This window comes from Arvicola amphibius, chromosome 1 (genome assembly GCF_903992535.2).
Source record: "Arvicola amphibius chromosome 1, mArvAmp1.2, whole genome shotgun sequence".
In the NCBI taxonomy this organism is placed as follows: domain Eukaryota; kingdom Metazoa; phylum Chordata; class Mammalia; order Rodentia; family Cricetidae; genus Arvicola; species Arvicola amphibius.
Genome location: NC_052047.1, coordinates 70817647 through 70842976, shown reverse-complemented (window position 1 = coordinate 70842976; position 25330 = coordinate 70817647). Strand labels below are relative to the sequence as shown.

At 50.3% G+C, this 25330-nt stretch overlaps 1 protein-coding gene across 1 annotated transcript; it reads right to left on the bottom strand.

Moving 5' to 3' along the window:
- Positions 1 to 6707: 6707 nt before the first annotated feature.
- Ramp3 (receptor activity modifying protein 3) lies at positions 6708 to 24860 on the bottom strand. The gene is made up of 3 exons (XM_038324427.2): positions 24806 to 24860; positions 8578 to 8710; positions 6708 to 6963 (listed from the first exon to the last, which is right to left on the bottom strand). The coding sequence occupies exons 1-3, from the start codon at positions 24858 to 24860 to the stop codon at positions 6708 to 6710; spliced, it is 444 nt and encodes a 147-aa protein (XP_038180355.2).
- Between the last annotated feature and the right edge of the window lie 470 nt (positions 24861 to 25330).

Genomic DNA, 25330 nt, shown 5'->3' with positions numbered 1-25330 from the left:
AGGTTTTCTGTGGTTACTGTTCTGGTTGGGCTACTTCATTCTCGCCTTTGTTTTACTATCTCCGTATTTGCTGTGCATGTGTGTGCACACTCAGACCATGAATGACTTCCATGGGAAGCGCAGATTCTCTCCTTCTACCACGTGGGTTCTGGATAGATGCAGGTCGTCCTGCTCCATGGACACACAGACACCCCAAGTCTTCTCACTGAGCCTCCTTCTCCCTCTTTGGGGAAGAAACTTATTTCACTGATTACATCTCTTTTCTATTTTATTATTTTATCATAATTTATTTCCTCCTATTCTTTGGGGGTTTTTCTTGCTATTTCTTTTTATTGAGTTGAAGCCTAGTTATTTTTATTTCACTCTCCGTGCTTGCTGGTTGCATTTAAGCTAAGGTGCTGAGGTGGCCATATGTGGGAGTTTCTGGTTCTTCCCAGGAAACAGCTCAGCACTCTTTTGGCTCGGCCCATCGGTCTCGGCAGCCAATAGTAGAAGAGTCTCCACCTTTCCATCCAATAGACTGAGCCCATATTGGGTCACGCTGAGCACTGTGAGTTTTGTCTCCTCACACCTGCCATGTGTGTGTGTGTGTGTCTGTGTGTGTGTGTGTGTCTGTGTGTGTGTCTGTGTCTGTGTCTGTGTATGTGTGTCTGTGTCTGTGTCTGTGTGTGTGTGTGTATCACAGTGGATTTTGATGTACACATGGTTCTTTTGCCGCTGACCTTTCTTTAATTGGGATACACATTAAAAGGTTTCCTCATGGAATTTTCATACATGCCCTGTTTTGTTTGGTCCACCCTCCCTCCTCCATCTCCCTGCCCCTCTCTGCTTTCTATTGCTATGAATTTATAGTTTATGGTTTCCATCTTTACTACCTCTTTAATCCAAAACCATACAGATTGTTTTTGTGATGACTAAGTAAGTGTATATTTTTTTTTCTTTTGATTTTTTTCAGTCCAAAAGGTAGCGGGCATGGCTTTCATTGTTGTCCATTTCACATGGATACAAAATAAAAACTATATATTTATTTGTGAGGTAGGAAGGAAGCGTCAGCCTGGAAAGTCCCCTGTAGGCCCATGTATTCAGAGCTTCTTTCTCAACCAGCGGCATTACTGGAAGATAGTGGAGCCTTTAGAAGGCGGAGTCCACAAAGGAAGCTATGTCACTGGGACGTGTCCTCGGACAGGTTGTCAGAACACTGGCCCCTTCCGCTTTGCTTTTCTGTTGCCAGTGCTTCCGCCACGCTGTCTTGCCATGGTGCACTATGTTACCACTGAGACAAATGACCATGATCTGGAAACATGAGATAATTAAACCCTTCTTTTTTAGCTCAGGTTACTGCGATGGAAGGCTGGGAGATGGCAAATGGCTGGACAGAAGGAATGATGAAAACTAGATCAAGCGCCACCTTGTTAACTGTTACTGAAAACTGCACATTCTTACTTTGAGTACATGTGGTTGATCTCTTGATCTCTGAATTGGATCTGCTCAAACCATCCGTAATGATTATGATCTGCTGACTTCCCCTCACATCTCAGCAATTCCAGCCCTAGAGCCCCTCGGAGGCCATGACATCACATGCGGCTCTCCCCTGTTCCTGTTCCTAGCCTCCACTGAAGACCCGGCTGAAGCACAACTGGTAAGGGACATTGAGTGGACCTAAGCCACCTCTGCGGGACCCCACCCCTGCCTCTCTACAAAACAGCCTCCTCTGTCCCCAGCAACATCATTGACAAGGCTCTGAGAAGGAGGCCTTGGGAGCAAGAATGAGAGGGAGCCATCTCCCTACAGTCCTGTGTGTCTTTTAACTGGGGCTGGAAACTGAAAACAAACCCACTTCCCAGACATTTGACTGCTGGTACCTAACAGAGACTAGGTTTGCTGATGCCTTGAGTGAGGACTCAACCCTCCAACTATGCAGCTAAAATAGTTCTCCTGCAACAAAGCGGGTCCCCAGCACAAAGAGACGCCCACGAACACACCACGTTGCAAGCACAGCATCCACGCTGACTGCAAGGGAGTGCCCTTGTGTCCTGCTTCCACCGCTCCTGACCTGCAGTTAGCACAGTTATGTGATGGAGGCCCATTTACAGCCCACTAGACTGAAATGCTTCGGGAGAAGACATATGTCAGATGGAGGATAAGGTGTGGGGATAGAGTTCCTCCTGGTGGGATGCATTCAGAGTTCACTGGAGTTCAAGCTGAGGCAAATCCACGGGAAGGTTGCCGGGTGACGTAGGGTTAGGAGAGGATGGGTGTGAACACGGGCGCAGAGACAAATCCAGCATCAGTTCCAGATGCAAAAGAGCTTGCATGCACATCAATTCACAAGTGAGTACGAAGCTCTTGGTGGGCCCTGGCTCAGGGCTAGTTCAGTAGACTTCAGCAGTAATTAGGGGTGGGATGTGACTTGGCGACAGAGCACTTGCCTGGCATACATAAGGTGCTGGGTTCAAGCCCCAGAACCACAAAGAAAGGAGAAAAAAGAGAAAAGGGGGAAAGAAGAGGAGGGAGATCATCCTGAGTCCTGGGTCTCGCACCCCAGACTAGGGACATGATTCACTTACTGGGAGAGCCAAAGAAATGTGCTGGGCAACATAGGATTGACAATAGTAAATGTAAGATGCATGGTCCCCTCAGTCTTAAGAAAAAGATATCTGAGTTCCATGCCCCAATACTGCCAAGAGAAAAAAAAGCAAAAAAGCAAAATCAGCAAGTCTAATGTTGGCAAACCCGACTATTCCCCAGGTTGCTGTGGCCAGACTGGTAGCTCCTCAGCCAGCACACACCCACAGCCCCTAAGCCCTAGTGGCTGCTTTGCCAAGGAGCGTAGTTTGAGCGAAAGATCTCAAACTAAAAGCCATTGAGAGTGCCAGGCAGAATAGGGTGCCATCAGAGAAGATGGCAAGAATGGTTGAGTCACAGGATCATCAGATTTCTTGGCCACCTACTATTAAAAGACATGCTGACGCATCCTAGTCTCGGGACCCCTAGGAGCCCCTGGAGGGTGGGTCAGCATGACACAGGACACCTGGGACCAGGGACCAAGTTTGTCCCCTGATAAACATTGGCCTTGTCTCAGGAGCTCCTGTATACCCCAGGAGGACGCGGGTGTTAAAGACCGTGTCCCCAGCCTCGTACTCCATTCCAGACCTTTCACCTCTGCCCACGTGCCCCCCCATGCCCTGGATATGACCTTTCTAGGGTGGCTCACTGACTTCTGTGGATGGTCTGAGCAGGGCCTCTGACCAGCCCCTGCATTCCTCTGCACCCTCCAGACAGGTACAGCCCCCCCCCGAACCTCCAGCTCATCCCTGCTATGCCTTCACTGCTGCTTCTGGACATGCTTCAAGCATCCAGTAGGGCCCCAGATCATCCTCTGAGCAGGCCTCTGGGGTCACGGCTGGCCACCGTAGAGTGGACATAAAGAGTTCCAGGGGTCTCCCGTGCCTGGCTCTTGGCAGGTTGGGACCAAGGGCATTTCTCCCTCCAGGACCTCACAGCAGCTGACACCCGACCCCTGTGGGGACTTTGATAGCTGCAGCGGAGCTGGGAGCGGAGGTGGACACTGGAGACACACACTCTGAGGATGACACTTTGTATGGTTGGGCTGTCAGGGGGTCTTGCTGGGGACAACCATAGCTCAGGTGCTGCAGATTCCCTGTCCTCACTCAGCTCTGGCAAATTCTCTTTAATAAACATCCCCTCGTTTACAATGTGGCCTCAGGACGATTTCAAGTGATTTTAAATGGATTCATTAATTTACATACTTTTTATGATTGGCATCTGTCACAGGTTTTTGGAGCACAAAGTTTTTCCACATCATTTTGGAAACGGATCCTCTGCTGTTTTGTAATATACACTTTTAATTTATATGTAGCAGAAGAAATCCCAAGGTCTCTTAAAGACCTGTTTCCCATTGGGTTGAATAATAAAAATTGCATAGAATCCCATTTCTCAAAAAAATTTAAATTTATTTCATCAACCAGTGCTTCCCGTGATAAGCAAGGATGTCATTAACATGTGGAGGGTGTCATTGGCCATGTCCTTAGACTGGGCCTTGGTGTGTGGCCCGGAAACCTGTTTCAGCACAGCTGAACCTCCAGAAACAGGCTGCCTGAGCCAGTTATATCTCCCTCCCAGCTCCATACAGCTGCTCCTCGGGCTGCCTGAGTCCTCATAGCCACAACCAAAGACACAGTGCAGCCATAGACACAGACACAACCACAACCACAGTACAGCACAGCACACACAGCACTGCACAGCACAGCACACCACAGCACACCACAGCACAGCCACAACACAGCATAGCACAGCACAGCCATAGTCCCAGCCCAGTCACATAGCCCTACATTTCCTATTCCCCCCAGGACTGCCTCTTGCACCAACAGTGCCTGGCACAATTTGACAAAGGCCTGTCTGCTCTTCTCCTGGAACCCTTTGGCTACACACACACACACACACACACACACACACTTTACGTAGACATATATGCATAAAGGACATCCAGACTGCTAAGTATCAGTCTGACCCCATCCACAACTCATAGCATCACTCACTGTGTCCTTGGCTGCCACTGGTCCCATCCCAGACCCCTATCATAACTTGTGTGCCACACTGTGTCTCCTGCCCACCTGCCTCAGCACACACAGGCCTCTCCTAGGACTCTAGCCACTCCTTCCCCCATTTTACTGCTCCGCAAGGCCACTGGCCTCTTTCCCCACCCCATCTCCCTTTGGGGGACAGACACCTTATCCCACAGGAATGGGCTCTAAATCAGCTGTGGAGCCCACACTTACCTCCAGGATCCCATGGAGCAATCACAGCGCTGCAGCAAAGCCTTCACGTACAGGCTAGGCCTGAACTGCCCTGTGCAGGCCCTCACCACTGCCAACCCAACCGCACTCTGAGACCTGCCCCAGGGATCTGTGGCCCAGGGAACCGCTCCTTCAGGCGTCTCTGACAAAGACACTTATCTCCACTTTTTGATTGTTGTTTTGTTCTTTGAGACAGGGTCTCGCTGTATAGCTCCGGCTGGTCTGGAACTTGCTATATGGCCCAGGCAGCCCTCAAATTCACTAAGAGAAACAACAATGGGAGATTGGGTGATAATTGCCCAAAAGCCACAGAGAGGCCAGGGAAAGTAGCTCCAGGCTCACCCCTGTCTGGGAAGCTATCAGTAACCCAGGTCTCTGGAATCCAGGAGACAGCTGAAGACGTCTTCCCCAGGAGACAGGCATTGGGTTTCTTTAGCACACTTCAAAATATGCTGGGGGTGCTCAAACTGGGGGAGCAAGACAGACAGCATTGGAGATGTGCCTCCCCAACCCTCCCAGAACATCATTTGATGTTTCACATCTAATGAGCTATGTGCCCCTATGTGTGTGGATGGATGGACAAGATGGTCCATCACTGTGGACATCTAACCAGTTCAGGACCCATGGCATCTTATCTCAGAGATGCTACGCAAGTGGCAGGAGGTGTGCCAGGAGCCACATAGCCGGTTCACATTCCCATGACAACCTTCCACACTGGCCTTCTTCAAAAACAAGGAATGACCCCAGACCTTGTGCACGGCATAGACTTAGCCAGTCATCCATACCTGCAATCCCATGGTATCCACCAGGACTTGGGTACAGTAGGGAAACTCTCTAGCCAGAGGACACTGAGGTCAGCAGCCTATACTCAACCATCCAGGTCCTCTGGCTGGAAGACTGATGAAGCCTGAAGACAGTACAGCACCACCTACTGACCATCATCTGGCTGGCCATATCTGGCCAGGGCCTCTCCTCCTCAAAACCCACAGCAGGACCTCTGGCAAAACCAGAAAAGGGAAGAAAGGAGCAAGGGTGCTAAAGCAGACCCTCCAAGACCCTCTCCTGTGGCCACCAGCCCCGGTGGTTCTACTCGGAGCACCTGAGAGACGCACCAACTATGAATCCCCTGAAATAAAACAAGAAATGCCAGATGTAAGGGGGCTCTTTAATCACAAAGAACAGACATCAGCAGACAGAACAGTCGAGCACAGACTCTACTTAGACCATGCCTTACTCCCAGGCACCCCTCAGAAGGAGGTCCAGGCCACCCCCCCTCAGAAGGAGGTCCAGGCCTCACTGCAGGGCAGGTGTCTATCAAGGACTGATGAATCCCCAGCCACACAGGACATAGAACTGGACAGATCAGACAGGCAGAGCTGTAGGTGACATGTGGCTCCCAATGACTCCATCTCCCAGTCCCCAGTCCAACAGTCTTCATGTCCAACAGAGGAGATACTCAGTCTCCTAATCGGGAAGGCTCAGAGGTCCACATCTGCCAGATGACCTTGCCTGCCCTCTCTGCCCAAATGTAGCAGAGGTCAGAGTCAGGACTAGAAATGGGTTGAGACCTTGGCTGGGGTCAAGACTGAACAAGATTGCCAAGAAATAGCCAGAGACTAGGGAGCCCAGCCTGGGGAGTGGGGGCCCAGCAACAGATGCTTCCATACATGGTACACAAATGAGCTTTGTCATTTTCTTCCACTAGCCCACCGGTCCATTTACACGGTCAGCCTGAGGCTAGACAGCAAGGGCCACATCTGGCTGGGCAGGAGGACTCTGCCATCGTCAGCTAGGGCATGACCAAAGCAGACCCAACAGAGGAAGCGTCTACCAGTTCTCAAAGCTCTGGGCCGCATTCTTGCCAGGCACGGCCTTCCACCTGGCAGACCCTCACAGCATCTGGTCCGTGCGCTTGCTGCGCCACACCACCAGGCCAGCCATGGCCACGGTCAGCACGACCGGCACTGCAATCAGCGGGATGAGTATTTCGTCTGGAGGATCTTCCCAGTGGGTCCTGTCCACGGTGCAGTTAGAAAAGAACTGCCTGTGGATGTCGGTGATGAAGCTCTGGGCCAGCGGGTTGGGCCAGTAGCAGCCCACGATGTTGGTCTCCAGCTCCGTGCAATTAGTGAAGCTCTCGTAGTACCTGGAGAGGCAGAAGGTTAGGACCACAGCTCTCTCAACACCCTTCATGCCTGCCTCACCCCGGGGCCCAACAGACGCAGGCAGGGAATGGTCTGGGCTCAGTCCCACTTGACCACTTTACTAAAACTATGGCCTCTGAACTCACTTCCAACTGGGACATCTGTACCTGTGACTTTTCTCCAGGTCATTTTCCTACATCTGATCCCTGAAGCTGTAAGCTCCCAGGGTCCAGATGTATGTTCAGCCCTCCCCAACACTATACAGGTCTCCCTAAAAGACATGGAACCCAGGCCCACAGCCACAAGAACCTGTAAAGCCCTTGTCATCAGAGCACCCTGAAGGCCTGAGGAAAGAGTCTGCCTCAGGCCGGGGCCAGCTTCCTCCCAACCAAATCAATCTGCTCTCACAAGCCAGGTAGACCTATGAGGCCCAGTCTCTGCCTGTCTGCTTCTGCAAAGTTGCCCCCTGCCCCACCTGACAGGATGCAAGGGAACTGCTATATTATGAACAAATGTGAAAAGGCTCCTAGAGACTCTCCTGATGTGGGCCTCGTCCATCCTGCCAGACTTCTGCTGTGTCTATAGGCTGCCCAAGGACTAGAGCGAGTTCAGCCTGATGTATGGAAAAGAATTTCCAAGTAGCTCCTTAGTCCAAGATGCAGTGAGCAGCCTCAGGAGGTGGTGGCCTCCCTGCTATTGGGGTCTTTGAGGCCAAGATCAGCTAAGAGGTTCTGGAGGAAACTGAGTGGATGGATGGCTTCCCAAAGCCAGTAGCTCTTTCCCAGCTTGTTCAGATGAAGGACAGACACAGGAGAAAGAGGATCCTGGCCCAGTCTCCCACAGGGTCAGGGCAGAGGCCCACCTTCTCCTTCCTGTGTTGTTCCAGGAAGGAGTGGGGACCTGCCCTTTAACAGGAAGGAGCTACTTCCAACAAGCTGTTTCAAAAACGTCATTGCAGTCTGAATTGGCAGAAGCATCAAAGTAAGGATGAAAAGTGGGAGGAGCGGAGCGGACTATCGATGTCCCAAGTCCTGTGTGTGCTCCTCCCTGGGCAGGGGCCTGGAGCCTATTCCTTCACAGATTCCTGACTTGCAACAACAGGCTGGTTCTCAAAGTCCAAACCACATACCTGTGGCCTCCAAGGTTCTTTACGAGGAAGAACCAGAAGCAAAGAAGCCCAGAATCATTATCCAGACTCAGAGGCTCCACTGGGCTTCACTCTTGATACAGCCCTGGAGATGCCCAAACTCTCAGAGCATCTGGGACAGGGAATCATAAACACCCCCCCAGGAAAACCTTTTGCCTCAGAAGGCCCCCTCATCTCTATGTGTGTTGAGAACCACATGTTATGGCCCTCATGCTTCCAGGCCTTTCCACGGAACTGCCCGGAAGTACCACCCAAAACAGTTGTCCTCACGGCTTTATGTGGCTAAGCCAGGCAGACCCCAGAAGCCCCTACAGCCAGGAATGTGTGTAGGCAAAGGGAGCTGGGGACTGCGGGAGGGCTGTGGGTGGATGTGCCTAGGACCTTGAGCATAAGTATGGGAGGAGCCAAAGGGCGGGGCTTGGCAGAGTGCAGTGAGCAAGGGCAGTCCCGTGACCAGCAGGGCACTCACACGACGAACTCAGACAGGTTGCACCACTTCCAGACATCCACCCTCTGCATCATGTCAGCGAAGGCTCTCCCACAGCGGGGCAGCCTCTCCAGCATTCCCGTCTCATTGCAGCCGCATACCTGGGCACACTCACCTAGAGAGGACGACAGAGAGAAGGATGTCCAGGGGACTCTGATCAGCACGGCCCCTCCTGCTGATGTGCCACCATAGGCTGAGTCTTCCCTCAACCCTGACCCTGGACCACAGCAGCCGCACAGGGAGGGAGCCACAGGGAAGCTCTAGGAGTCCTCAGGAACGGGCAGAAGTCCTGGGCATACCCAAGAGCCTCCAACTTCAGCTCAGTGGCCCAGGGTGCCTGCAACAGTCCTGAGAAAGGCCCTAGACCTCCCAGGCCTGAGATAACCCCTGCTCTGATTCTGGGACTCCTCATGTTCCCAGCAATGGGAGAGTCCATGGAATTCTCAAGCCTTACACTGCTTGTCACCCCAGGATTCACCATGCATCCCCTCTACCTCACACCCGCATTCTATACGCATGCTCCTAACAGGGACCAGATATGTCTTACTTCCCACCAAGCATGCCGTCTTGTTCCCCAGAGCTCCCTCCATGCCGTGGCCATCCAATTTCCAGGGGGCATAACTACACTGCTTCTAAACCTCCTTCACCTAGCCCCTAGTTTGTTCCCATCATATAACCAAGGGAAACAGCTCTACATGGCTTGGTATGTGGGTGTACAGATCCCTGCCAACTGTATACTGATGTGTACAATCTGCTGTGTCCTGAACAGAGTGTGTGTGTCGGGGTGGGGGAGGCAGAATCTGGGAGGTTTACGGTCTTACTTTATGTGTGCCTCTGTGTATATCTGTGTGTCTGTGTGGAGTGTCTGTATGGTGTGTGTATGTGTGGGTCTGTGTGGTGTGTATATGTGTGTGTATATGTGTGTATCTGTGTGTCTGTGTAGAGTGTATATGTATGGTGTGTGTATTGTGTGTGTCTGTGGGTCTGTGTGGTGTGTGTGTATGTGTGTGTGTCTGTATGATATATATATATATATATATATATGTGTCTCTGTGTGTGTTTATGCTCTATATGGGGTGTATGTGTGTGTGTGTCTGTATGGTATGTGTATGTGCCTCTATGTATGTGTTTATGGTCTGTATGGTGTGTGTGTCTGTGTCTGTGTGTGTCTGTGTGTATGTGTGTGTGATGTCCTCAGAAGGCATCTACATCCTGGGGTGTGCTGTATGACCCAGCTCTGTGCCCTAGAAACTAGTGAAGACAGGAGGAGACAGGAGAGAAGCTCCTTCTTGGAATGGGGTAGAGTTGGCTACACCAGTTATCAGCTCAGCCTCAGTTTCCCCATCTCTAAACAAAGTAAATGTCGGGGGCTGGAGAGATGGCTCAGTGGTTAAGAGCATTGCGTGCTCTTCCAAAGGACCCGAGTTCAATTCCCAGCAACCACATGGTGGCTCACAACCATCTATAATGAGGTCTGGTGCCCTCTTCTAGCCTGCAGGCATATATGCAAACAGAATATTGTACCCATAATAAATAAATATAAAAAAAAAAAAACCAAAGTAAATGTCCACAAGGCTCCTGAGCTGTGCCCACAACAGCCACGTTTAAATTTTATTGCAGGTGGTGGCAAATGCTCACCCGTTTTGCCAGGATCCCACATTCTCATGCGGCTTGCACTGGGCTGAGAGCTGCTAATTAAACCACCTGAAGAAAACAGTGGGTCCAGACCTAAGCACTTTCTGGTGCAACAGTCCACCAGATTTCAGAGGGGAAGCCACAGCCCTCTGAATCCTCACAGAGGGAGTCCCAAGAGGCCCTAGGTTCACAGACAAGAGCCCACCCCACCTATGGCAGGAAGTCTGGCAACCTGGCTCAGAGCAGGTTCCACAGCTCACCTGGAGGGTGGCCCTAAGGCCACACACTATTCTTCTGGGGACAGATAAGTGACAAGAGTGAATGAGGTGAGAATTTGCGGAGTGAGCAGGTATGGTGCCCCCAGGTAACCTTGGCAATCACCTGGTAAAGGGGCGACACACCTGCAGAAAGCAAACCGGCCTTCCTCCACACCCATAGGGAACATGAGAGACTGACACCACCCGGAAGCCAGAGAACAAGACACAATAGGGCCTCCCAGCTGCCTGGGACCTGGATGCCCAGACCTGGAAGGCCTTTTTCATTTTGTGCCTGTCTAAACCTATGAACCCAGGCTGATAACACTGGGTGTCATCCCCAGTGGAGCAGGGCAGACAGGACCCTGTTGGTGCATACAACCATCTCTCTTCCTGCGTCTGAGCACTCTAAAGCCCCCTGGGAACTGTGGTGCAGCAGGAAAGGGCTCACAGCCCTGGCTCTGCACTGGAGCCCCACTACATGTAAGAGGTGGTGGGACAGAGGGTGACCACATCCTCCCAGGGCAGCCTCTACTAGACAGGTATCAATGTCCCATCTCTCCCCCCACAGCAATCCATAACCTCCCGACCCCTCCTTCACCCACACACTCACCTGTCCACCTGCCCATCTGAGAACACAGACCGTCACACCCAGGGTCTGGCCCGTGTCCGTGTCAGAGACCCTGTGCCCTCTTCTACACAGAACGCCACATACTTAGTGTTCCATAGACACCTGTAGCACATAAAGTCTGTACATAAAGATGTGAGCCTGCTGTCACCGGGAAGTTTAAAAAAATGCATGTGATTTTTTTTTTTTTATTTTGTGTGTATGGGTGTTTTGCCTGCATATGATGTCTCTGTGCTCACAAAGGCCAGGAAAAAGTATCAGGACTTCTGGAACTGGAAGTACAGACTGTGAGCCACCATGGGGGTTGTGGGTGCAAAGAACCTCTGTAAGAGTAGCCGGTGCATGTAACTGCTGAGCTGTCTCTCCAGCCCCCTGACTCATAGGTTTAGCAGAAGACTGGGAGCACTTGTGTCCAGGGAAGAACTGCGCTGGGTATTTAGAAGGGAAGCAAAAGGGAACTGGCTCCTATCTCCAGGGAACCTGCCATCCAGGGCGCTAGAAGGAAACACGAGGATTCCTGCTCTTAAAGGGAGGAAACTGAGGCCAGGGAGTACCAGTCAGGGCAAGTCTGACAACCAGGAAGTCTTAGCTCCAGCATGTGTGAACGCAGCCGTGGTCAGAAGATTCACAGTCTGGACTATGGTGGCTGGAGAGGGGGCAGCCAGAGCTGCTTCTAAACCACAGCAAGGCCTGGTACAAAAGTTGAGGGCATCTGGAACTGGCAGGTCCTAACAGGCTTATCCAGGTTGATCTGAGTTGTCCAGGTGGCAGACAGGGCTTAGGGCAAGAGGAAAATAAGCCCAAATGTTCAAACACTGTAGCATCAGTGAATACTGGCCATTGCCAGAAAGACAGGAAGGTGACACCAGTCAGTGAAGGAAACGGTTATCTCTGGCCTCACGGAAGCTCCAGAGTGCCTCTGACACCCATCACACAGTTCCTAACCTAAAGTCATACAGTTTGGAATAAGGAATTAGCAAGCCAATGGCTAGATGGAGTGGAACCCAGTGCCATGGGTTGGTTTTGCCCTCAAAGCATCTGCCCAGTCTAGAAATGCTGCAGGCAGATGGAGCCCAGGATAAGATGCAAGAGACGGTCTTTAGGAGATGGACGCTGTCTATGAAATGAGCCAGAAAGAGCTGCATACTCAGCAGGCTGGGAGTGACTGCATCTGGGCAGGGCCGGGGGAGCCCTGGGTATACAACAACCTTGGGGATTTCTAGTCTAAACTCACATGAACTCGGACAATCTAGGGAAACCCCAAGTCACGACACTGCAGAAGGTGACCACAGACAGTCAGGCCTGCCAGAGCAGGGGCAAAGTTAGGCCCTCTTTGGGGAGACATGCCGTGATGGCAGCCCTCATGAGACTTCACCATCCGTCGTCCAGGGAAGCTAGGTGGCTCACAGTCAGCCGCAGTACAAAGAGCCACCGAGGAGAACAGCACACACCAAAAAAGAGAACATGAGCAGGGAAGATAGCTCGGTGGGCAAAGCACGTATATGAAGACCTGAGTTGGGATCCCCAGAGCCCGTGGAAAAAACCAAGCAAGCATAGCAGCCACCAAAACTCAAGAGGCAAGGACAGCAGATCCTCAGCTTGTCTAGCTGGGACGGAAGAGCTCTGGCTTCAGTGACAGATGTGGCTCAGTAAATAGAGTGGAGAGTGACCGAAGAGGACATCTAACATCAGTGTTGGGTCTCCACATACACACACGCATATAAACATGTGCATGAGCACACACATACACACATACATACACACACACACAGAGAGAGAGAGAGAAAGAGAGATGAGAGAGAGGAGAGGGGGGGTGGGGGGGGAGAGAATATTGTTTGGGAAAATCTTTACATCTTGGACTAGTGAGTCTGTAATACTGAAGCCACAAACTGTTCCCTCCTGCCCCAGCTCCAGTCATAGAGGCTGTATCCCAGGCAACCTCAAGAGGGAAGGATCCTCCCTACAACATCAGCTCCCAGTCTGGGCTACAGTCGCCCCCCCCCCACCCCGCCTGCCTCTCTGGGGAGAAACACATCCATCTCATTCCCTGAGTCGCATTCTGTAGGAACTCTGTCCATTTTAAGCAAAGAGTCCAGGAGGGGAAAAGTTCCTTCCCCACCCAGTCCCTACTCGCCTGCCCAAGAATGGCCAGCCAATTTTACTGGTTCTCCACGGAGCTCGCAGGTATAGAAGAGGCTCACTGGGAGAAGAAAGAAAGCCAAGGATGCCAGGGCTGAAGTCCCCTTTGCCAATGCCTGCTCCTAGGCCAGAGATGTCTCCCTGGTAGAATCAGGCCACTACAACACTATGGCAGGGGAGGAACACTGAGGTCCCACCTAGAGGGAGAGGTATGCCATTACGACACAGAAATTTCCACAGCTCTGGCAATGGAGACAGATTGCAGTGTGGAACGGATCAGAGGCCCATGCCAAAGTGTCAAAAACAATGGAGCTCCATCGGTGAGCCATTAAGAGGAGGTAAGCAAAAAGGAAGCCAGCGGGATGGCTCCACGGGTAAAGGCATCTGCCACCAAGCCTGACAACCTGAGTTCAATCCCCAAGACCCACATGATAGAGGGAGAGAAATAACTTCTGCAAGTTGTCCTCTGATCTCCACATGTACCATGATACACAAACACTCATGTAAGACAGATGGGTAGAGCCGGGCGAAGGTGGCGCACGCCTTTAATCCCAGCACTCGGGAGGCAGAGGCAGGCGGATCTCTGAGTTTGAGGCCAGCCTGGTCTACAAGAGCTAGTTCCAGGACAGGCTCTAGAAACTACAGGGAAACCCTGTCTCGAAAAACCAAAAAAAAAAAAAAAAAAGAAAAAGACAGATGGGTAGGTAGAAAGGTAGGTAGGTAGATAGAAAGACAGATAGATGGTAGACAGACAGACAGACAGACAGACAGACAGATATAAAAACCATATAAAGAAGAGCAACAAGTAACATGGTAGACAGAGTGAAAATTTCACAGAAGACAAGGAAGCCACCAAGAGGAGCATGCTCAGAATCCCACTCACCCCCCTGCAGGTCCCCAGCCACACCCACTCTAGAGTCAGCAGAGCAGATGTTCCCTGGACCACTGGGGCCTTGCGAGCTCAGGGGACCCAGGCACTGCTTCAGAGTGACCTGTGAGCCATTATACTCAAGGCAGAATCCTAAAAAGTACAGCTCAAAACAAAATGTCATTCATTCCCAGTGGCCAGCCTGGGACACTGGACAAGACCTTGTCTCTGAATGAGTGAATAAATGAATGATTGATCAGCAAGCCGGGAGAGGGGAAAGGAGAACTCAAATTACTAAATCAAGAATGAAAGAGAGGCACGTGATGCCACACTCCTGTAAACCCAGAACTCAAGAGACAGCGGCAAGCGACAGACAGAGCTCTGTGAGTTCTGAGCCAGCCTGGTCTACACAATGAGCTGCGGGTCACTCGGGGCTACAAAGTGAGACCCCCCGTCTCGAAAGAAAAGGAAGAAAGAGGGAGCATTTGCTGCATCAGCATCCACCTTCCAAAGCAGAAGCGACTATAAGCAAAGACTACGCGCATCGGCGTGATGAGAAAACCTCCAGAGAGACAGAGACTAGGGTTAAACTGTGTCCTCGGCGGAAGGCGTGGCTATGTTGAAGTCTTGGCTCGAAACCCCTCCCTTATTTGGAAAATAGGATCTTTGCAGAGGTATTCAACTGATAATGAGTCCATTTGGGAAGGCTCTAGTCCATATGAGCAATACTCTCACAGAAAAGCAACCCTGGGGTGCAGGGACAAACACAGAGGGAGGACGATGTGAAATCTCACCGAGAGAGGTGGCTCACACGAAGGCAAAGGGCAGAGTAACGCCGTCACAATGCAAGGAACGCTGGGGCCACCAGGAGCCAGACAGAGGCAATGGAAGAGCACGTCCCCACTGAGGATACAGAACTAAGAGAAACTTCCATTGTCTCAGGTCACATGGTTTTGATTCTTAGTGGCAGTTGTGGGACACTACATAAACTACTGAAACTCACTCAAGAAGAAATGGGAACTCTGGAGAGAACCCCAGTGGGTAATGGAACTGACTGAGTAACTAAAGCCTCTGGAAAACTAAGCCCAGGCCCAGAAGGCTGAACTGGCAAAGTCTACCAAGTGCTCAGAGAACTAACAGAAATCATCCACAAACTCTCCAGGTAATAGAATAGGACATCCTGACTTCTCCACGTCCTTACTCATTCTGTGAGGCCAGTTTTACCTCGATAGCAAAAGCCATTATTCCTAGGAAGAAAGCTATACCTCTTAGGAATACAGATACAGAAACTTGGATAAACGCTAGCCATGCAAGGTCAGCAACACACACAAATGAATGCACACCACGGCTAAGGGGAGTTGTCCTAGAAATGCAAAGATGGTTCAACACACAGAAGCCAGTGCAGTGTGAACAACGGCAGAAGGGAGGGTGAGGGGACCCACATGAATCAAAGAAAAAGCATTTGAAAAAATAAAATGTCTTTTTGCAATTTAAAAACAAAAAAAACTGAAAAAGAGAACACCCTTAATACATAATACATTGAAGGCAATACAGGAAAATCTCAGTTTTAACACCACGCTCCATGGTAAAAGGCTAAAACATTTTCTCCTGAGAGCAGGGAAGGATAGATTGGCTGTTTTAGCACTTCTATTGAACACAGAGCTGGAAGTACAATCCAGAACAGTGGGCAGGAGAGAAATAAACAATCCAGACTGGAAAGGAAGACAGAAACGCATTTGTACTCACAAATGCCATGGTCCTCTACACAGAAAGCTCCAAAGGAGCCACACCAGAATGGAAAGTGTGCAAAGAAACAGGGATGAACCAACACACAATGGATTGCACCAGAGAGACATGTCCACAGTGAAGAGCACTGGATGCTCCTGCAGAGGATCCAGGTTTGGTTCCCAGCACCCACATGGTAGCTCCCAACCATCTATAACTCCAGTTCTAGGAGATCCAACACCCTCTTCTGGCCTCTCTGAGTATTATACCTGTACACACATACACATATAGGCAAAACACTCATACACATAAAAATAACACTAGATCTTTTAAAGGTATTAATAAAAAAATCCAAAAATAACGGAAATAATTTTGATAATAATACAGTCAAAAGAAATTAAATTCTTGGCACTCAATTTGCCAGTGAAGGCCAAATCCTATATTCTCAAAACTACAAAACATAGGACCTATATAAATGGAAAGATAACCCATGCTCATCAACTAGAGTATTTAGTATTATTAAGATGCTAATACTAAGCTAGAGAGATGGTTCAGCTGGTAGAGGCCAGGCTCACAACCAAACATCAGGATGTCAATGACTGCCATGGCTACTACAGTTTTCAACTTGACAAGATCTGGACCCCTCCATGAGAGAAGCCTCTGGGCACACTTGGGATGGATTTTCTTGATTGTGTTAACAGAAATGAGAATACCCACCTTAAGTGCGGGTGGCACCTTCTAGTGGGGGACCAGAGAGAAGAAAATCCTAGGGAAGGAGTAATTACTTTTTGCCGCTTCCCTTTGCTTCTCACTGGCTGAGCTAACTGCTCTATCGCCACTGTCACTGCTGCCAACACCCTTCACCGCCCTCAGAATTCAGGTTCTTCCACCTTCCAACACGAACTGAAAACCAGTGGCTCTCCAGGAATCATCCAGTGCCAGACTGGGAGTGCTGGGGTGTCTGACCTCATAGCCTGAGCAGCGGCCAGGTTCTCAGCATCTCTGGGACTGACTGCCCAGACCTTATCCTATAATAAGCCAATCTAATAAATCTCCCCTTTAATATATATTCATCCAATCACTTAATATATATTCATAGTTTGTTCCTCTTGAGACCCTGACTAATTCAGTTACCTAAAATGCTCTATATTACTATGACGAGCACACAAGTCCCTTGCAGTAACTGATAAGCTGACCTTCAGATTCGACAAAGTGGCAGTTGGGTATGGGGGAGGACACAGCTCTAATCTCAGTACCTGGAAGGCAGAGGCAGGAAGAGTGGGACTCGAGGTCATCTCTAGCTGCATAGAGAGTTCAAGGACAGCCAAAACTAGCCTGGGAAGATAGATCAGTAAAATGTTTACAGAGCCCACATGAAGAGCCATTCATATCCTCAGATTCTCAATGCAAACTTAAAAAAAAAAAAAACAGGTGGCTGGAGAAATGGCTCAACAGCTCAGCAGTTAGAAACACATGCTGCTCTTGCAGAGGACCTGAGTTCAGTTCTCAACACCTATAGCGGGCAGCTCGCAACTGTCTGCAACTCCAGCTCCTGCCACTGCAATGCCCTCTTCCGGCACCTGCGCATACACGGACAGACACACACATACACGATAAATCTTTACAGAATAAAAACCCATTAACCTCTGGCTTCCATATGTATATGTGCATGTACACACACACACACACACACACACACACACAAAATGAAAAAGAGGAGAAAAAAGAACGAAATATAGAACAAGAGAGATGGCTCAGCTGGCACAGTATCTGGCATGCAAATTTGAGGACTTGAGATTGGATTTTCAGTACCCACATAAAAGTCTGCCATAGGAAGCCAGGTGTAGTGGCAATATGCCTTTGATCCCAGCACTTGGGAGACAAACATCTTTGAACAGACATCTCTGTGAGTTCAAGGTCAGCCTGTTCTACACAGTGAGTTCCAGGACAGCCACAGTTAGAGTCTACCTAAAAAAAAGCCAAACCTTGGCATGGTCATATGCACCCATAACTCTAGCACTACAGCTGGGAAATTTCCAGATATGGCTGGCCAACACAGTCCAGCAAATGGTTATCTCTGGTTTCAGTGAGAGATCTTCTTGCCTCATAAAGACAATGTAGAGGGCTGGAGAGATGGCTTAGCACTGGCACTTCTTCCAGAAGACCTGAGCTTGATTCCCAGGGCCCACATAGTAGCTCCCAACCCTCTGTAATTCCAGGACCAGACTTCTATTGGATAAGGTATACTTTGCAACAAAATGTATCTCCAGAGATAAAGAAGACCTTTAACGACTCTCCTGGTTAGGTGTTGTTGTTTGTTTTGTTTTATGTTTTGTCAACTTGACACAAGTAAAAGTCGTCAGGGAAGAGCAAACCACGACTCCATTACATTGGTGCGCAGCAAGTCTGTGGGGCATTTTCTTGACTAATTACTGACGTAGGAGGGCTCAGCCCACTGTGGGAGATATCACCACTGTGTAGGAGGTGGGCTGGATTATGTAAGAAAGCAAACTAAACAAGAGAGTAGGCCAGTAAGCAGCAATCCTCCTCAAGCCCAAATTCCTGCCTCCAGGTCCTGACTTCCTTCACAATGGACTGTGATAGAGATGAGGAAGTATACACCCCCCCCCCAAGAGCTTTTTTTTTTTGGTCATAGTGTTTTATCGCAGCAACAGAAATTTAGCTAAAGACAAAAATAAAGATCTCAATTCAACAAGAGGCTCCAACAATCTGAGGCATTCTCGGCTTACTAACATATACACACCAAAACGGGAAGAGACAAGGCGAAAATAACAAATCCACAATTATGGTTGAAAGAATCTGATGCTTTTTCTCTTAATAATTTAAAGAAGATATAGATTTTTATAATGATTTTATTTTATTCTTATTTATGTGTGTGTGTCTATATGAGCATATGCCACATGTACTAGGTACCCTCAGCTGCCAAAAGCAAGTCTCAGATCCTCTGAGGCCAGAACTCCAGGGGTTGGGAGCTGGCCTGATGTGGGTGCTAGAAATGGAATCTGGGTCCTCTGGAAGAGCAGGAAGCGCCTGTTAGCTTTTAACTGCTGAGCCATCTCTCTGGTCCCAGAAATAGATTGGAGAGGAGCAGTCAGGAAAATTTTGGAAAATTCTGATGCTTTCATGGGTGGCTGCTTACAGAATCTCTTTTAAGACTTGATATCACTGGGGCCCAGCTTCGAGTTCATCTCTGTTCCCACAAACTCTAGCCGCTCCTAAGCATAAATCTCCCCTCCAGGGCCCTGAGGCAGCAGTGTCCCCCGTCTTTGTGTGTCTGTCTGCTTTGTGTGTCTGTCTGCTTTGTGTGTCTGAGGGTGCTGGTGCCAATTTCCACGTCAGAGTTTTGGGCCCTGAAGTGCTTTGAAGGAAATAATTATTACAAAGTGCACGAGTTTGCTTATCTGTTGCTGGGATAAACACTGTCCAAAACCAACTTAGAGGAGGAGATGGTTTATGTTAGCTCACAGGTTCATCATAGAGGAACACCTAGGCAGGAAGGAACCTGGGGGCAGGTTTTCCATGAGGGAAAGCTGCCTACAGCTAGCTTTCCCTTGGCTTGCTAAACTCGTTAGTACAACCCAGGCCCACCTGGCTAAAGGGGGCACCACTCACTGTGGGCAAGGCCCTCCCATATCAATTAGCAATCAAGAAATGCCCCACAGATGTACCCACAGGCCAACCTGATGGAAGCAGTCCCTCAGTCGAGTTCTTCCTTCCTAGATGTGTCAAGCTGACAACCAAGATAAGCCATCACATAAAGAAAACCCTTTGAGGGGCTGGAGAGATGGCTCAGCAGGTAAGCGCATTGGTTGCTTTTCTAGAGGACCCAGGTTCAATTCCCAGCACCCACATGGCAGCTCACAACTGTCTGTAACTTCAGTTCCAGGGGATCTGACACCTCCACACCAAAGCACATAAAATAAAATGAAATAAATTTGAGAAGAAGAAGAAGAAGAAGAAGAAGAAGAAGAAGAAGAAGAAGAAGAAGAAGAAGAAGAAGAAGAAGAAGACCTTTAGAAGGCAAAGATATTCCTGCCTGATCTAAGTGGGAGCCACCATAATGAGCCCCTCATAAAAACAGAGGCTAGGGGCTCTAAGCCCAACCCTTCTAGATAATTCTATCCCTCAGGGTAAACACATGATACAGAACAGAACAGCGGACTGAGCACACTAAACCCACCCAGGCCACAGCCCAGGTCCACTGCATAGGTGAGGACTCAGGAGTCCCAGTTTGCTACAATCCCATGTCTACTCCAGCGTACACACCGGGCTGAGGATGAACCACAGACATGTTGTTCGTCATGCATGTGCACTCAGGTGAGCAGGCCCATTGCCCAGAGGCCTCACATGAGCTCATTCTCCTCCAACACACTTTGATCAGACTTTCACCTCTGACAAGCCCAGAAGAAGCCCCATCTGCAGGTCTGAGGACCATGCTCTAGGAGCAAGGCATAAGCAATGGGCAGCAACATCCCTGTCCGTTCACTTAGGCCTTAATAAACTTGATCATCGGGCCTCAGTGTCTCTGAGCCAGGCGCCTGTTCCCCACTTCAAACCCTGATTCTTCGCCTTCCTGAGTCTGTGGATCTCAAGAAAACATTATTCCTCTTGTCCCCTCCAGTTACATGATGGGGAGACCAAGGCCCAGAAGTAAAGCTCCTCACCCAGGAACAAACACAGAGTGAGCATCTGATCTGGGGACATTTAAGTCTCCATCTGTCCCCTGCTCAGCTGCAGGTGCCAAGCCCGACAGTGTGAAGCTACGCAAGCAGCCCTGGTCCACATCAGGATAGGCCCTTAGGGACCGTATGCAAGCAGATGATGGTGAAGACACTATGCTCCTCTCTCCCTTGGGCCTCCTTGTTCCATAAGCATCCTGCGTCCCATAGACAGGCTCCCAAGCCTGGGCCCTGAAGGCTCACTGGATGCTTACCACATCCAGCTCTTACCTTCATTCCTGGACCTGGCTTTCTCAGTCCCTGGTGGGATCCTCCCAGCACACTGACACAGGTACTGACCTCCACCAACATCTAAATAGATGGCAGCCAGGCGAGTCCCACCAGCCACAGGCCCTGGTAACCACGTGCCACTCTTGGCCCTCCTAGACCTGGACATCAAACAGCCCCCTCAGCCTGCCCTAATAAGCAGCTGTCAGACCACCAAGGCCAGCTGTCTCCCCCTCCCCAACTTCCTGTTTTTTTCTTCTGCCCCTTGGTCCTCTTTCCTGTCCCTGTTCCTTTCCTTCTCTTCACCTGGAAGTCAGAAAGAATCAGAATCCTAGGAGACAGATGAAAAGTGGCATATTTCCCTCCCCTCCATCACACACATGCATGCACGCACACACATGCACTCACACATACATGTACACACACGTGCACGCACACACACGCACTCACACATGCACACATACATGTACACACACATGCGCGCACACATGCACACACACCAGGTCTGGTCAGAACAGGCTTGTTCAGCCCTTCCTCTGGGCTTTACCATCCTCAGCCAAGCAGACCCAACTACCTAAAAAGAAAGGATAGGGTGTCTCTCACAGCACATTTCTCTCCCTGATCCCTTGAATCTCTGTGTGCCCCAGTTTTCCACATGTTCCAGCACTGTGATGTGCCCCAGAAGTTTAACATACCCCAGAACTTCCATGTGCCCTAGAAATGCCACACAGCCAGAACCCGTGTGTCCTAGATCTCTCTGGGCCCCAGAATCTCTATGTCCCATAACCATCTCATTCTCTAGAATCTCCACACACCCCAAAATCTCCATCTGCCCCAGATCTCTGAAAACTCCAGTGTCTCCAAATATCCCCAAGAACTACAGTGAACTCTAGAATCACTGCCTGTCCTGAACCCCTCTGAACAGTCGGTCCCATACAGTTGTGAGGTCCCATAGAGGACTTCCTGTCACCTCAAGCTGCTGACATAATTCCCCAACCTAAGGAGTATTGTGAAAACCTCAGGGCCCACCCTAGCCAGGCACCCGTGGGTCACAAGCAGTTCCCTTCCAGGGACCCCAGTCTGTCGCCATTTCTAAGGCAGACAAAGCTTACAGGACTTGCAGCACTACCCGACAGCTCACCCAAACCCCGGGGAATGCCCCCAAAGTGAGTCACTGCCACTCAAACTACTGGCTGAACCATAAAGTTCTCAGAAACTGAATCAAAGTAGAAACCCGTTCTGGGTGGTTCCGTTCAGAAACAAAGAACACTTGGGCCTGTGCGTCTTTTGTCTTGGTGACTTCCAGATGCTGAGAGATGATGAACAGCCAAACAGATGCATTTCCTAGAGAAAGGCCTTTTGTTGCCAGTCATCTGGAAATGAAACCAGGCACTCTCATCCTCCATGGAAGGAGCATGGCCAGATTGCGGTCCAAAGGCCATTGTCATCTGGGGGGAGGCTGCGATTTCTTGGCAGCTCTGTCCCCTGTGTCTCTACCTCATCTTCCTTATTTCTAACGGGAGTGGGCCAAATGACGTCCAAGGCAGCTCCAGTACTAAGAAAATCCATGGCTGTTTAACAAACCACCTCCTTCAAGACCTTACGTCCCCAGCCCTGCTTGCCACCTACAGTGTTACAGGTGACACACTGGCAGGACACTATTACTATAACTCGTGATAAAAGCTGTGGTACCGAGGACTGGAGGCATGGTTCGTGGTTAGGACACTGGCTGGTCTTCCAGAGGACCAGGGTTCAATTCCCAGCATGCACACAGCAGCTCACAACTGTCTGTGATTCCAGTTCCAGGGATCTAACACTTTCACACCAATATACATAAAATAAATTTTTAAAAAAGATCCAATAAATTGGATATTTTTTAAATTGTGGCACCACGTTTGCATCCATGGACACGCACAGGGGCATACACAGATCCCGGGGTGCTCTCTGTCACGGTGCTGGGAGTGCACATGTACCAGACACAGGCTCTGGTACTCTCTGTCACGGTGCTGGGAGGGCACATGTACCAGACACAGGCTCTGCTTTGCCATGAGCAGTTTGGTTCCACAGCATAGAGTGACTGACCTGAGCTGAGCTGAGCAAATCAACCAACAGAGCGATATTCCATGGCTGCACTCGGGCTGCAGTTAGGGAAACTGAGGCCAAGAGCCAGTAAGTGGACACCTGCTGGATGCCTCATCCCAGAATCCTGATTAAAGGTTTCCTGTAGAAGACTAGAATTTCAAGGAAGCCCCACAGGCTCTCCTGATGCTGCTCTCTGCAGTGACCAGGCCCCGACTCTGTGCAGCCTAACGACAGTTCCAGACATCAAGGTCTCCACAGAGCACAGACGGCTAGTGATCCTAGAAGCCAGGGAGCTCAGCTCCTCCCTTCCAGAAAGTAGACAGCATTCAGACCCCACCTTGGCCGGACTGCACGTGACAGTAAACATTTCATCTCTGACTCTTGGTCTGGCCAGACTCACAGCAGCCAGGTCTGTGAGTCTGAAACTGACCTGCCTGGACCCCTGGGTGAGGAGGATTGGCCCTTGGGGACAGTGACCCCGGGAGACCAGGACTACTAATGAGGATTTCATGCGGCTTCTATGTGTTTCCCAGTTACACAGTGGAAGTAGTGGGGAGAGACATGGATTCTTTCTAAATAAACTCGGGACCTTCTTTCCTCTAAACACCAAAACGCCCACCAGAGCAGCCTCGCCTTGGAGGCTTGCTGAAATCCCAAGACAGCATACTGACTTCTGGAAGAGGCCACAGTCCCAGTCCTTCAACATAAAACTCCACCACAGCCTAGGCACCCACTCTAGAGCATGCGACACAGCTCCACTCTGGACACAGAGACCTCTTCAAGTCTCCCCCATCTTTGTCCCAACTCCCAGACCACACCCCAAGTCATCAGCTCTGAGAAAGACACTGCAAACAGGTCCGGCTTCATCTACCAGCTGAGGAGGCTGAGCCGGAAGGAGAAGGAAAACATCCTAAAGGGTCCAGGGGCCACGGCCCTGGAGGACAGACCCCACACACCCTCCTGCCAACAATTTTCCTCCCAGCTCTGGCCAGGTTCTGGACTTGTCCAGCAGCTCCAGCACAGGGCAAACTCTCCAACCAAAGCCCTTACAGAGGCACACACACACCCACACTGGCACACAGACACAGTCATGCACACAGCGGCACAGACACATGCATACATGCATGCACGCAAGCAAACACACATATGTGTACATGTACCTTCCTTTTGTTTATTCGGTTTTGGTTTTTCAAGACAGAGTTTCCCTGTGTAGCAGTGGCCAGACCAGGCTGGCCTCGAACTCACAGAGATCCGCCTGCCTCTGTCTCCCTAGTCTGGGATTAAAGGTGTGCACCACCACCACCTGGCAAAATATATTTAGCCTTGTGTAACTTCTTCAGTAAAGTACTTTTTTTTCTTTTTTAACAATATTTTTATTCTTTAAATTTTTATCTATGTATACAATGTCCACCCTACTCCAGCAAGCTCCCCCCAGGCCCCCTCAACATGTCTCCCTACCAACTTTATGCCCTTCCCACCCCTTTCAAAGCAAGCTTAATATTTATCTCATTTCTATTTTGTGAGAGCAATGTTTCTCCCTGAGTCCTGTTTTTTCCCTGGAAAAGGATTTAGAATTCTAGCCATCTGCACCTGTGTGCCATGTGTGCAGGGCAGGATGGGAGGCTCACCACCTCACCAGAGACCCTTGCTAGTCACCAGGACATCACAGCCCCGCAGAGGACCTTATGCATCCCTTGCAGCCCAAGGCCTTTCCCCTCAGCTCCCCTAACGGTGGAGGAGTCTTGAGGACCCTCCGCAAAACCTGCCGGCAGCGCTGGAGTCAGTGTGCGACCTTTCCAAACTCTGGTAAGAAAGGAAGGAGTAGCCTAGGCTCGACGCGGGAAGATGAGAGTCCTCGAGCGTCCCAAGGTCCCGAGAGGATGGAGTGCTCCCAAACAAGATGCCTCCTTACCACAAAGCAGCAGTAACAGGGGGAGAAGGTACAGCTGCCGCACGGGGCTCTCCATGGCCAAGTAGGATGCTCCCGGCTTGCAGCAACGCTCAGAGGTAGGAGACTTGGGGCGGGGCCTGGGTGGGGTGGGGTGGGCGGGGCTCAGAGAGCCCCATTCTAGGCCACGCCCCCACCCCGCCCCTGACTCCGTCGGAATTCAGACGCAACCTAGAATCCTGAGTCTTTCTCTAGAGAGACAGGTGGTGGGGACAGATGTGTGTGATGCGCGTGGGGTCTGGACTGAAACGGAGGAAGAGTGGAGTCGGGCTGGAAGACCTCGTGGATGGCGAGACTAGGAAAGGGGTTCTGACCAGAAGACTACAGTTGGGAATGAACGAAATTCAGACCTTTGAGTCAAACTGAGGAGCAAGCTGGGGAAATGATGGGATGCCGGTTAGGTTGGTGGCGGAGGCGGGCGGGACAGGACAGGCAGAAGATAGACAAGAGGCTGGATTTGGAGAAACCTGGGGTTCAGCCTTGCAGGAG